This window comes from Toxotes jaculatrix, chromosome 1 (genome assembly GCF_017976425.1).
Source record: "Toxotes jaculatrix isolate fToxJac2 chromosome 1, fToxJac2.pri, whole genome shotgun sequence".
Classification (NCBI taxonomy): Eukaryota; Metazoa; Chordata; class Actinopteri; family Toxotidae; genus Toxotes; species Toxotes jaculatrix.
In genome coordinates, this window is record NC_054394.1 from 17669118 (window position 1) to 17683030 (window position 13913).

Genomic DNA, 13913 nt, shown 5'->3' on the forward strand with positions numbered 1-13913 from the left:
GGGGTAAGAATCTGATCTATTCAAAGTCTAAAGGCTTTGGGGCTTTCCTTAGTGATGATTGATATGGGGAAGAGTCAGATTTTGCAAAACCGTTTATACAAAAGCAGATATTCCTTTTACCACTTTTAGGCATAAACTGTTCATTGTTTGAAATCGTTGAAACCCGATTGTAGAAAAGAATGCCTTTCACACATTTCATTTTCCAGGTTGTGGCGGGTGTCAGGCTTTCACTTCTCCAGTATTAAGTGTGTGTGTGAAATCGCTGCAGTGATCACTACATGTGCTGTCAGGCACACACAGAGCGCACCACACGCTCAGCCTTCTGACCCGACATCACCTGCATTCATAATCAGCTGTGACAAGGAGAGAAACACCGATATGATGGGCTTTTAAGTTAAACACATTTGTCAGTATGCTACTATTATACATGTTCAACAAATACCGAGAGGTGAGCTTCGGTGGCTCTGTGTGTGTCAGGGCCCCCACCTCCATGTCTGATCACTTCGTTCAGTCTGGGAAATTGTCCTGGTGTCCTCATACTGATACAGGAACAGTATGTGTATCAATATTCATGAGGGATTTACATTGACCATTTTGTGGTCAGGCCTAATTGTGGGAGTGTTTTTGGGCGGAGCGTGAGGTTTGCGAAAGTGCGCACATTTACAAGCTGATTGTGAAACTGAGTGGAAGTGTGCGCACTTTTTTATAAATGAGGCCCCACGTGCTCTTGGGCTCTTTTGCCGGAGGTAAATGGTGGAACAATGAATAAATATACCCGATAAATTAAACAGTGAAGTTAAAAGAAAAAGCAACTGATCAGTAAATCAAAACTAAATTTGAATGTATTATTTTATAAAGCCAAAAGTTACAATTCATAAAACTCCTTATAAAGGCTTAGAAAATGGCACTGAATGTTATTAAATTAATGTTGAAGTGATAACATGGAACATAAAAAAAAAAAAAAACATTATATATGTATACAAATATAATGTATGAGTGCCAAAGACACACCTTACAAGGGCATGTCGTGATACTTCCATGATGAACTGCATCAAGTGGTAAAAGACTTGCCTTATGATTAATGTAACAGGGACAGTGGCTGTTGAATAATAAAGACTCTGAACCCGCCCATGTAATGTTTATTGATCAGCTCTCCGGCAGGCCTATCTGACAGCAGTCAGATTCAGTCTGGATATGGCGTCGCTGCACCGACACAGGATGAATTTTCACCTCTCCGTGGGAATTTGCCAGTCACGTACCGGGACGGCACTTCTTGGTTTCTGTCGCTGTTAATAGGGATCATCCATGGCGATGGAGGACGAGGATAATAACACAGCGGTCGTCGCGACTAACACCCAAACGGGCATCAAGAAAGGAGGGGATGTCGGAGATAACGGGGCTTGCATAGACAGGCAGCCGGACACGGTGGTCCACCAAGCGGGGCTGAATCAGACTGCAGGTCGCGGCAGCCGCAGTGGTACGGGAGCTCCTGCTGCAACGGGGATCCGAGTGCTAAAGGCAAGTCATGACGAGAGGATTTATTTTCTTGTGATGCAGTATGTGATTGCAACAGGACAAAGTGCTCGACCAATATCTCTATATTGTGCTACATGTCAAGGGGTTTCTTACATTGCAGTAGGTGATTCAAACAGGGCATGAGCATTAAAACGCATCCTTGCAATATTATGTAACGTCAGTGATATCAGGTGATTGATACTCTCTGGTTGATGATTGATCTGTGGATGATTGCCATTCAGTGAGGAATGTACCAGAGCCAATTAACAACCACAAGCCACACACACACACACACACACACACTGAAGGCTCTTAGAGCTTTTAGAGGAAGGCCCACTTCTGAACAGTTTTTCTATGACATTTTAGGGCAAGACATGATGTGTAATGACACATACGTCCCTGAGGCTGCTGCTCACAAGGCAGCTACACACACACACACAAAATCTCAGCTGTGTCATTCAGTTTAATGTGTATGCATCACTCAGTTATTGTATTTGTAGACAGGGCACACATCATAAAGTAAAATAGGTCACTCTGTGCATGATATCAAAAGTAAAATTTAGATTTCTCGTCAGATTTGTTTCAGCTGTGGCTGATGTTAGCTGTAAAACGATAATTCTGACAATGTGAACAGTTAAAGGGCAGTATTTATTAGTTTTATTTCATGCCTCTTAACATCATCATAAAACAATCAAGTTGCGTACGTGAACTTCCTTTATGTCTTTGCTAAAATATATCCACTTCTGTTGATTTTCTGAGGCAGCAGAGACAGTTCGTGTTGCAGTTACTGTACATACCCGCATCATCATGAAGTCTTCAAGGGACCTCCATAGCTAACTGAAAAAAATGAGCCATATTAGACATCATTCATTGACACATACATCCTTTTTTCATTTGGAAGTAGGAAAATATACAGCATATACATCTCCTTCTTTCTGACTAAGGGTAGCTTGACTGACCATGCATCCATCCATTAGCTATGCCTCTTTCCCTTTGGCGGTCATGGTGGTGGTGGTTTTGGGGGGTGGAGCCAATCCCAGCTGACATTGGGCAAGAGGCAGGATGCGCCCTGGACAGGTCGCCAGTCTGTCAAAGGGTTTTGACTGAAGATGCACACTTTTATTCAGCGTGGCCCTGGTTCCTATTCACATAGGGACACAGCTGCCCACTACATCTGATGTCAACTGGGACGACTAGTCCACAGCAGCAAGCGGTGGCTCAGTGCTTCACTCAGACACACCTTGACAGCAGCTGGCAAATGGCAGGCAGTTATTCAACAGGTGTGGGACTAACCTCTGTCCAGTCATATCTTTGCTTCTCTAACTTCTGGAATGATGGTGCTCGAGTTTTGACTTATTTAAGTAGTGAAAGTGAAAGCCTATTTTTAACCTTGGGAGTACAATTATTTGAATGTACTTAAATAAAATATTTAATATATATAATATATATATTTAAAACAAAATAAACTTTCTTAGACATCAAATACTGCTGCTGGTGGTGAAAGAATTGCCAATTAATTGATTAGTTTAATCACAAGAATGTGATAGTTATTCTGACAAGCAACTCATCATTAAATAATTTATCAAGTAATAATACCAAATACATATTGGTTAGAACTAAGAGGCTGTTGACAGTTGGTCAAAATAAAATAATTATTTCATCATAGTTTTAAAGCATCAGTTTGGGCTTTGTGAAGTTGTAAACAGGATTTGTTATTGTTACTCCAAGTGCCACTACATCAATTTCCAGCGGCGTCACCTTCAGTTAATTCTACAAAATAGTCATTATTCCAGTTGTATACAGATGGAAAGGTGGGCAGCAACTACCAGTACAGATATTATGTTGAGGTAAGTCCACAGCACCTCTCATATGTGTGTGTCTGATATCAATCTGTGTGTTAAAATCACTCTTTCTTTGTCAGCAGCGCAACATAAAGCGGAATGGGAGTCGTGGCTGTGTGACAAGAAAGACCAGATTTGGATCAAGAGAGCGGGACTGGCTGAAGGGGGACACCCAGCGGGGCTGTGTGTGTCTGTATGGGGCGACAGTGGACCCTCAGCCCCCTGCTTCTGGCCCACAGGCAACCTCCACCCCTCAGACAGACCTGCAGTTGGTGCTCTGCTCCACCAGTACCACAGTGGAGGAGCTGTGTGCTCAGAGGGATGGACAGGGACTCTATGTTCAGCTGCACGGAGACCTAGTCAGGTAAATATACACTATGTCCTAATAGTAAAGTTATACTTTATTTCCTTTTCTAACAATTTGGCATAAAATATCCAAAAAAGTTGGGATAGCTGTCCAGAGACCAACTTTTCACAGGCTAGTGGCTTCCTTGGTGAAGGGCTATGGCACCTGTATTCCAAATACCCTCTGCCCCTTTTCAGAGCAACACAACCCACAGTTACTCTGAATAGGCAAACACATGCATCTAATATCCAACAGCTGCAATCCTGCATCAGTGTCATCATTGTATCTAGTCAATACTGTCTTGCTGTGCACTCCAAAGTATCTGACAGCGCACAGCTTAATGTATAATCATGTACCAACATGGAGATGGGAAAAAGTGAAAGAACTGATACGTGACTTGAAGCGCAAAAAGACGCTTTGGGTTGTGGTTATGCCAGTAAAGTGCAAGTGAAACATGAGATTTTAAGCAGCAGGTTTTGACAGCTTCGTTGTTTAAAATGGACACACATCTCTTCCATGAGACATACGAATTGTTACACTGGTAGCAGCACTACAGGCAGGGAGGACCCAAACACAGACACTCAGGCAGGCAGGTGCAGTGAAGAAGCTTTAATCAAATAAAATGAAGAAAACCAGGTTTTCAAACAGATGGGAAAGGAACTAGGGATATTGGACAAACAGCCAGGGGGGTGGGCAGGGACAGAACAGGAGATCTCAGGCGGATGGCCTGGACAAACAGACACAGCCACTCGGGAGGACATCGCCAAACACTGGGATGAAAACAAGGACTGCGTTGATGGGCGGTGGCGAAAGTAGTACCACTCTGGAAGTCAAGCAAGAGGCTAATGGCAAAGGCGGGTCTCCACTGGAGGCTGAGCAGAATACTGGGGTCCAGACAGGCCAACAGGTGAAGCTCAGAATGAGATGCAGTAGAGGCTGGCAACTAGAGCATCGAGCAGGCTCCCTGGTCGTCGGTGGTGACTGAGATGACGGCCAACTGATGTTCTGGGAGGTCTGGCTGTATGTCAGCAGGGACTGCAGACTGGAGATTACGCAGGGTGTTGGCCCGGGGCTGGTGACTTGGTTCCAGGCACAACATCATCGGGGGCATCCAACTGGAGATCAGGGGCAAAAAATGAAAATGAAAATATGGGAGCAGGTTGATATGAAGAGAAGAAGAAAGTCTGGGGACATCTGGTAGGCGGATGGAGAATGCCAGGTCTGGGGAGATGAAGGGAAGAGCATGACCTGGCAAGCAGGGCCTGGAGACAGGGGCCCAGGGGAACTGAGGAGCAGACTATGACACAAATAAACACAACTGAAATGGAAATAAAGGCATAATGTAATGTCTAACAAAAGCAATTTAGAAGCACTATATTTATTAAATATTATATATTAAATGTCCACATCTCTACCTCATTTATGTAATTAAAAAAACTACACCAAGCCATGGCAATTAATTGATATCCTGTCCAGAAGCAGAATGTCACCTTGAACAAGCCTGAGTAAATGCAAAGAGGGCAAACACAGTGCTGAGAACTGGCTGCAGTTATCTTAACATCCCATACTCCCACAGCATCTCACTCAGGATACCCTCAGGGAACATGACTAGCTCCAGAAGACATACGTAGACAGAACTAGCAAATGGCCCCTTGATTATCTATGAAAGGATAAAAAAGCTGGCTCACTGATCTGTGACCGTGCAGGAATCTGGGCTGGTCCTCCTTTGCTTTTGTGGGAAAGCCTTTGTGAAGATATTAGACGGGAGTGTCTAAAATAAGAAATCAGCTATAGCTTAAATCTTACTGTATACTCAGTTTTTAAAGGATGTGAGATATTGACAGAGAGCAGAATCTTAAAATATTCAAAGATTGTGGGGTACCAGCAAAAATGCCAGTAGATATATTTATAATGGAGACTTATAAATGGATGTCTTATTGAGCATTAATGGCTGGAAGATTGTGCTATGAATGTGCTGCAGATATATTTCCTGGAAACATGACAGGAGGTTGTTAATCACTTTACGGGCTGGTAGACAATGGTGTGATCAACCAAGGACATATGAATCAAGTTCATTATATCTATGCTGATTAAAAGCTGTAGGCATTGCAGAGTAATGTAGAATGGTAATAAATGAAAGGCTTTTGGTAAACCTGTAGATAGGCTGTGTTGGTTCAGTTTATATTCCAGCAGTATAACACTTACATTGCAGTCTTTCAGTGAGTATGACCAGGTAGATTTAAATTCTGTATTAAAATCTTCACCATTCGAAATCAGGTCATTGGAGAAGACTGATTTTTGTTTCTACAAAGGAAAATTTCATTACTACAGAGAGCACATAGCGTAAAGTATTGTCAAGATTGTCTGAAATTCATTAAATTTAAAAACTGTATATGAAATGCATAATCTTGGACTCCATGAGCTAGGATTTTATGTTTGACCTTAAAGAGGACTTTTAGTTTGATGATTTTTATAAACTCTTTTAAGATAAATGTTGAATGTGTAATAGATTTTATTGCTGTGACTGATAATAGATGAATGTACTGTTGACAGCACTGAGACAAGCACTGAAGAAGGACTTGTAAGTAAGGACATGATGGAAGGGATGAAAGCTTTTTTTAGTGATTTTCTTTTTATAGCTTGTAGTAATGTGCTGCTTACAGGAAGACTTGGTCTGGGTTCTTTCCTGCTTAGGGAACATTGTATTTTCAGTCAGACAAACTCCCTTTTAAGATAAATTACTGAGGCAGTGGAGTTGATGGAGGACATCCATCCTTTCATTCATCCATTTTTGAGCCACTCATCCTGGTCAGGGTCCCAGTGCCAGCAGAGTGAGCAAAGAGTCCAGTGTTCTTTTTCCTAGCAACATGCTCTTCCATGGGGATCCCTAATTGCCCCCAAGATAGATGGGATATGTAATCCCTCCGACATGCCTGGGGTTTCCTCCCAGTTTGTCTTGCCCGGAGCACTTCCAAAGGGAGGCTCCCAGACATCTCAACTGGCTCCTCTCGGGGGAGTTAGTGGCTTGATACCATCGGCCTCCCACATCACTGAGCTTCTCACTCTGAAATGTAAAGTGAGGCCACTCAGCTGAGAAATCTCATCTCATCTGCTCGTATCTATGTACATCGTGCATGGGGAAGAATCAGACCACTTGCAATTCAAGAATACCCCTATGATCGGTTGCTCAGGCAGGTTTATGACACATTGCTTTTACAAATAAATGTTTGAAGGTCAGGTGACCCCTGTAGCTTGGTCAGGTCCAAATCAAATAAGTGATACAAAGCCATTATTCTGTGTGTGCTCCCCATTAACAGGGCAAAGCGTGGAGGCTGGGTGAAAAGCCTCTTGGACAACGGGAATAATTAGAACAGATTAGGCATTGTGAATGTTAGCAACAGAAAACAACTGAGGGAGGATATTTTTGATAATATTGCATTTGCTTTGTGATCAAAATTAACCTACAATAAGATTTTAGTTGAATATAGTTTGAAATGCGTCACTAAGACTTATCAAGTACAGACTTGGCATCACTGTCTATTCATAAATTGCATGATTTCATTTGTATATTGTAAGTTTTGCTCTATTAGGGTGTGATTACTGGTGTTCACTGTAGATACCTGCCAGTACAGTTCAAGGATAGCGCACTAATTACTTGTACACTTTTCTTCTGCTTTTTTTGCTAACAACAACAGCTTCCTTTTCTTAGCACTTGGTTGCTATGGTAAGAGAGGGACGTTGCTAAATGAACTATGATTGCTGAGGCATCACATCTCCTGACAGCTAATAAAATGTAAAATATATCCTGATGGGATATATGGGGTACAATAAATTGAGAATTGGGAGGCATATTTCCATAGTTTGCTGCATGATTTACCTTCCACCCTGAGGACAAATGAACCCATTGGGTGGCATTTGACAGAGATTTAACAGCTTCTTGCTTCATTGCTCAAGGTTGGATTTGTGAATAAATGAGGCATATCTGTGCTAAGTGTAAGCGTCAGTGTGAATGGTCAACAGGGACTGTCAGTCATCCTCCTCTTTCTGCCTTCTGCAAGCTGCCTAAATCCTGCATTGAAAAGACAGTCACAACTGTGTCACATCAAATAACACGATCATGCAAATCATATAGTCTGACAGAGGGAACGTGGCCTTTGGCCTGGGCATGGGTAGTTATATTTGTTTGCCTGCTGTGACAATTTTAGCCCTTTTTCTGTGGCAGTTACTGCAGATGTCACCTTTTTAATTCATTTCAGTCATTATACAGATACAGATAAGTGTAAAATGCCAGGATCAGCTGGCAGATCTATCAATCCAGCTCTAGATAAAAACAGAAATCAAAAACTGATCCTTACTAACATCAACGCAACCTCTTCACGTTGTAACACCTTATTAGGTAGAACCGCAAACTGAAAATGCAAAGAAAATGCAATGAAAAGTTATCACTCAGAACAGTTATCAGAAGTGATAAGAGTTAGCATGAATAAACCCCAAGCTTTTGATTTCCAGCTGATCAGTTTGAAAGCAAAAGTGTGAGTAGCATTTGCTGTCATGGCTTGCAAGACTTCCCTCATGCAGCCAGACAGTAAGCATTTATGTGAAAGGCTGCTTGAATCATGCTAGGGATTCTGGATTTCAGAGTTGACGTTCATCCTGTTAGGTATCAGTGCCAAGTGTCCTTAAAGTGATTATTAGTGGACCGAGATGATTTTTCCTAAGATTAAGTCAAACCCACAGTTAGAGAAGGTGCAGTTGCAGTACCAATAACCTTTTTTGGATTTTGCACAACTGCATTTTTTATTTTTATTTTTTACACTTTTTGGTTTTATCAGTAGCCCTGCGATTGACTGGCGACTGGTCCAGGGTGTTCCCCGCCTCTCGCCCGTAGTCAGCTGGGATAGGCTCCAGCTCCCCGCGACCCTGACGGATTAAGCAGTATAGAAAATGGATGGATGGATGGTTTTATCAGTATGGGGCTCTGAATGACCATCCTGAGCTCTGTCAAACATCACAGAACAAATTTTCTTTTAACAAAGCTCCAAACACCAAAAACAGCACTTTACACCACAGTAACTCTGGTTACTGTGACCCATGGAATTAAGTTGGTAGTATTCAAGGGTGGGATGCCAGCAAGGGATTTTTGTTGCTGCACTAGACTCTGGTCTGGTTAGGCTTTTGGATTTTTGTTGAGTTCTTTAAGGATCTTTTGGACTTTTGAGTGAACTCTTGTTCTGGTTTCCTGAGCTTTGTTTAGTAGTTCCTATTTTATTTTGTAATCATGTCACTCTGGTTTTGGTTCTTGAGTTTTGTTCAGTATTTCTTGTTTGAGTTTGAAATCCTGATTCCTGTATATCTGTTTCTGGTCTACTTCCTGTCTTTGTCTGGTTCCCGCCTTGTTGATTGTCTGCCCCTCCCAAGTGTGAATCACCTGTTGCCAATCACCCTCTGTGTATGTAAGTCTCATTGTTCCCCTGTCTCTTTGTCAGTTTGTCTGTGTTCCCATTGTCTTCACTGAGTTTGTACCTATAGTCCTGCTGAAGTTGTACCTGTCACCTTGCCTGTCTTTGCTGCTGTTTTCCTGCTTCAATGTGGCTCTGTTGTTTTCCTCCAGTGTTTGCTCCTGGTTTTCCCCATGGACTGTCCTCCTTGCTGTTGTCATGGAAGTAGAGCCTGGATTGAGTTCAAGTTTTGGTTTCCTCGTCTCACAGTCTTTCTACCAGTGATTTTGTGTTGAATAAAAAAAACATTGTCACTCATCAGTTCGCCTAGTGTCTGCATCTAGGTCCTTCCCTTATGTTCCTGGCCACAGCATAAAACATCTGCAGCTTTTAACAAAAATATAGGAACTGTCCACCTTTAGTTTGACGCTAATGCTTCAGTGTATATGTTCCCCTTATAAGAAACTGGTGTTACTATTTTGTGGTGGGCCTTGTAACACCCCCTCTCCTCTTCTTTTGTCCTTTAGGAGGCTGGACCCTTCTGAGCATCCGCTCCAGATTGTGTATGACTACCTGGCAGCTATGGGTTATGCAGACCCTGTGCGGGTGCAGCAAGAAGCAGCCAACTCAGACCTCAGCTGTTTGATCCGTTTCTACAGTGGTGAGTACTGACCCACAGGGGCCATCATCCCCAATCTTCCTTATCTTCTGCTGCTGCTCAGCAGAATCTGGTGAGAGCCCGGTGTCCTCCCCTGCAAACAGACCTGAAGACCAAAAGACAGACTGCAGCAGGTCAAATGCTCCAGAGCGATTTTATCACACCCTCTTTCGATCCTGTGTGTGTGTGCGCTTTCAGCAAGGATTTTCCTCCGGGTAAAGTGAAGGCAGTTGTTGGCTGGTGCTCTGTGGGAGTGATGCCTTTCTGAAGCTGTCTCTAGTGTTCAGTATAGCCTGAGCTACCACTAACACACTTTCATCATGGCCTCATGATGAGTGACTGACTATCCATCATCCTGTGGTGTTTCTTCATCCCTGTGTGGGCTGCCTTTCACCTGCTGCTGTCAGCATGCTCCCATGACGCCAGGAGTGGAGTGATTAAATGTCCCTGTGCCAGTGTGAGATATTAATGCAGTAGCAGAATGGATATGACTCTTTGGAGAAACCAGTGACAAATTTGTACGACACTGACCTAAGATCTGCATGTGTCATAATACAACTCACATTAACCCACAGATATCTCTGCCTCTCCTGGTTTGGTTCTGTGTGTTGGTCTGATGATACTCTTACGGTAGCAGCAATTAAGGGATCTGCCATTAAGGGTAAATGGTGAATGATGTTCTGTAATGCGTTTCCATTTAATTAACCGACTGATGTTCCTGCTGAGTCAGTGGAACTCCTTATGTTTTGGGTTAGAGCTGCTCACATGCTGCTGTGCCACAGGAAGAGGAAGACTGAGCACACCACAGCTTCTAAAGGGCTCACATGTAATTCCTCCCACGTAAAGTACACAACCCTTCCTCCACTGAAACTGAAATGCAGTGCTGCCACACTGAATAAAAGTACGTGCTAAACACAAATCTCAGCAGCTTTGTGTCGAAATTTTCTGGTTGACTAGGCACACATGAGGAGACTTTAAAAAACCCTGACTGTGAAAACTGATTTAATTACTTCTTAACCATTTCTGTGTGCTATAAAATACTTTGTCTTTTATATTGTCTTTTATAGTCTTTTATAAACATTTCTTGTCTTGATAACCATTGCTCACTGGTGCTAAATTTGAGTTATAAGCAGCTTTTATGTTGTGTTTTGCTTTTATCTGACTTTCGCTAGCCTCTCTGGAATGACTTCAACTTTGTCTTTATATCAGCTGGCTAATACAACGGATGTTTGTTTGTTTAGCTGTCAGATCTCAAGCTCACTGTGGTCGCAGTCTTATTCTTAGTCCAGTGGAACTGTTGTTTGCCTCTTGCCAGCATAAGAACTGGTCGGATCTTGGCTACTATCAGTAGTCAGGCCACACTGGCCAGAGTCTAGCCAGACCCAATGGAGACTTCCTGTCTCTTTTTGTCAACTCATGGGAAAAGAGGACCAGGCATGACTGGTACTCAGGCACTCTTAATGCCCAGCTAAGGCCAAGGAGACAACTTGATTTGGCCATGTGATTTCCGTAGAACTGCTGAAAGAAGTAACTGTTAGTATTGTTTGGAGGTTGTTGTGTTTGTTATGAATTACGTCTGTATGTTCACCCATCTTCCCCATGCTGGTGTTCAGGAGCTCTCCAGTCATACAGTTTCGCCGGTCTACCTCATTTTTTGGCAGGCACAAGGTAATCCTGGTTTTTCATTCCCACCCACAGTGGAGTTGTAGGTGGGCTGTGATGTATTGTTGAAACACACAACAATAGCCTTGTTGTGAAATTCTTTTTCCCAGGTGCTTGCTTGTCTAACAGCTGTTGTCAAGGGTAATGATCTGACTAAGCAGATGAGGAAAACTGTTGTCCATCAGCAAGGTGTACAGCTGCTACAGAACAACCTGATGTGGTGCACCGCATGTGTCATCTCTGCGTTTAATAGGTTTTGCGAGTCTACATCACTGATTCCCAGCCTGAAAGCACTTGTAAGATTAACCTGAGGGATTGCAAATTGATTAAAAGGTATTTGGTTGTGGTTTTATGTGCCCAGGTTTTAGAATACCTGTGTCTAACATTTCTGTCACCACCACAGTTCAGTGTAGGCAAACAGGTTTTTGTTTACAGCTTTCAAAAATGACATTTAAAAAAATTAGCAGCAGCATGTCTTTCCACAAAAACGTGGTAGTAACCCACGTGTCTGGGTTACTCTGAATAATACACGGACCACATTAACAGTTTTTTAGAATTGCTTTCTGCCATAGAAATACTCCTGAAAGAAAACTGTTGATATTGGGAAATGAATGTTTTTTGCAAATTGGGTGAAGTGATCCTGTAACAATATTGTAAAGAGGAAGAAAAAACATTTCTGCTGTGAAAAGTTTAGATTTTCTAGTCTTCCTCTTATCTTTTTTTCTTGCAAAATATTAGTTAGATTTACCTATTCAGGCCAAGTCACATCAGCCTGAGGAGGAAATTTGCTCTTTGTTTAAACCTCTTAGCTCATAGGCATACAACCACACTTCTTATTTTCTCTCAGTCCATTTAAGTGTTTCAAAGTTCAGTGGAGGAGGTAATTTATTAAACTTCACCTTCCTCTTATTAGTTCAGGAAACTCATCTTAAACCTTCTCCACCCTCCTGCTTCCCCCACACACGCCATCCTGCTGTGGTGCACAGATGAGATGAAAACAAACATGGACAAGGGAGTAAACATTTCTAAATGCTGACTTAATAAAAAATGCTTCTAGTGAAAACAACTGCAGAGACCTGAGGGCCAGTGGTTCTCTGTGTTGGCCCATTCAGCTGCAGCACAGACAAGGCCTGTTGTAAGCTCTGGCACTTGTCCACTGGGCCCTGTTCCACCTCTGCCTGGGTGTTCTCTGTCTTAAATATCTGTCTCTGTGCATAGAGACCTGAGGCTGCTGTGTGTTAAATTTGAACAGGTAAGTACTCCTCCTGCTTGGCTTTCGGCCTGTGCTGGTGCCCGCTTTGTTAGCTGCAGGGTGATCAGCCAGGGACCATCACTCATAGATATTTTGCCCCTTATCCAGGAATCTATCTGGTGGCGGGGCAATGAATGAGGATGTCTCTCTCTCACATCTCACCTCTGCAGCCAACCTTCGTCAGGAGTTGCTCGCTCCCCATGCCTTATCACATCTTCTCAGCCAGAGCCAAAAGCTTGCCCTCTCTGCCTCTTCTGATACTTCCCTGGCTGCTTGGTGCAGTAGCCCTAGGTCTTTGAGTAGACGTGTCGCTGGGTCTCCAACAAAGCGTCTAGCGCCAATCTCTATAGACTAGAGCCTCATGGTCCATCCACCTTCCTGCACTTGGCATATTTTGACCTCTTCCTTTTTGTGGGCTGTCTCCAACCCCTCTTCCCATGGCACTGTCAGTTAAACCAGCAGTGCTGTCCACAACACCATATATTGCTGCAGTGTGGTGCTACAGATTTCATCCGGGAAATGGAGCTGCCTGCCCAGGCCCACTCCCATTCTCCACCCCAACCCTGAAGTCAGGAGCTTAGGTGCAGGTCTCCTGTTGGTGTTAACTCTGTTGGGTGCCTGCTGGACTCTCTTTCTTTGCCTCTTGCCTTCTTTTCTCCACTGCCTCTGCTAATTTCCTGAGCACTTGGTAATGTTGCCATCTAACTCGACCCTGTGACAGAATATGCTGGAGAGAGGCATTGATTATCCAGCTGAGGTCATGGGTTTGCTGTGTTATAAGTCAGTTCATGTCAGGCCCACTGTCAGTGTCAGGGCAGAAGGAAATAAGTCATCTGCTAGTAGTGTGAACTTACCTAATAAGTTATTGATTTGGCTGGTGCTGATTTACCCACGGAAATTAAATCTAAATGAAGTTTAGATGGCCTAAGTTGTGATGAAACTCTGAGGCCCAGTGGTTTATCATAATAATCATGTCCTGGAGGAACAGAAAGACTAAAATCATAGTGAATAACCAAGCACAAGTTTGCTTATTCATTTCATGCTTGAAAGGGAGAAAGAATTGGTTCACAGGGACAAAAAGTGGACAATCAGCCAGACTGAGATTTAAGAGAAAAATGAAATTCTGTTCAGATCTGGGTTCCCACAGGATTGCCCCAAGCAACAGAGCTCTGCAGAGAGCATGGTTTCCTGCCAGCTCCTT

The 13913-nt window shown here is 43.0% G+C and overlaps 1 protein-coding gene across 1 annotated transcript in view; it reads left to right on the forward strand.

Moving 5' to 3' along the window:
• The first annotated feature begins 1224 nt into the window (after positions 1-1224).
• The window catches only part of phlpp2 (PH domain and leucine rich repeat protein phosphatase 2), a 33636-nt gene continuing 20947 nt past the window's right edge, over positions 1225-13913 (forward strand). The window contains exons 1-3 of the mRNA XM_041035853.1: positions 1225-1518; positions 3437-3720; positions 9668-9801. Coding sequence (XP_040891787.1) covers positions 1306-1518; positions 3437-3720; positions 9668-9801 — 631 coding nt within the window. The 5' untranslated portion in view covers positions 1225-1305. The remainder of the gene's footprint in view (positions 1519-3436; positions 3721-9667; positions 9802-13913) is intronic.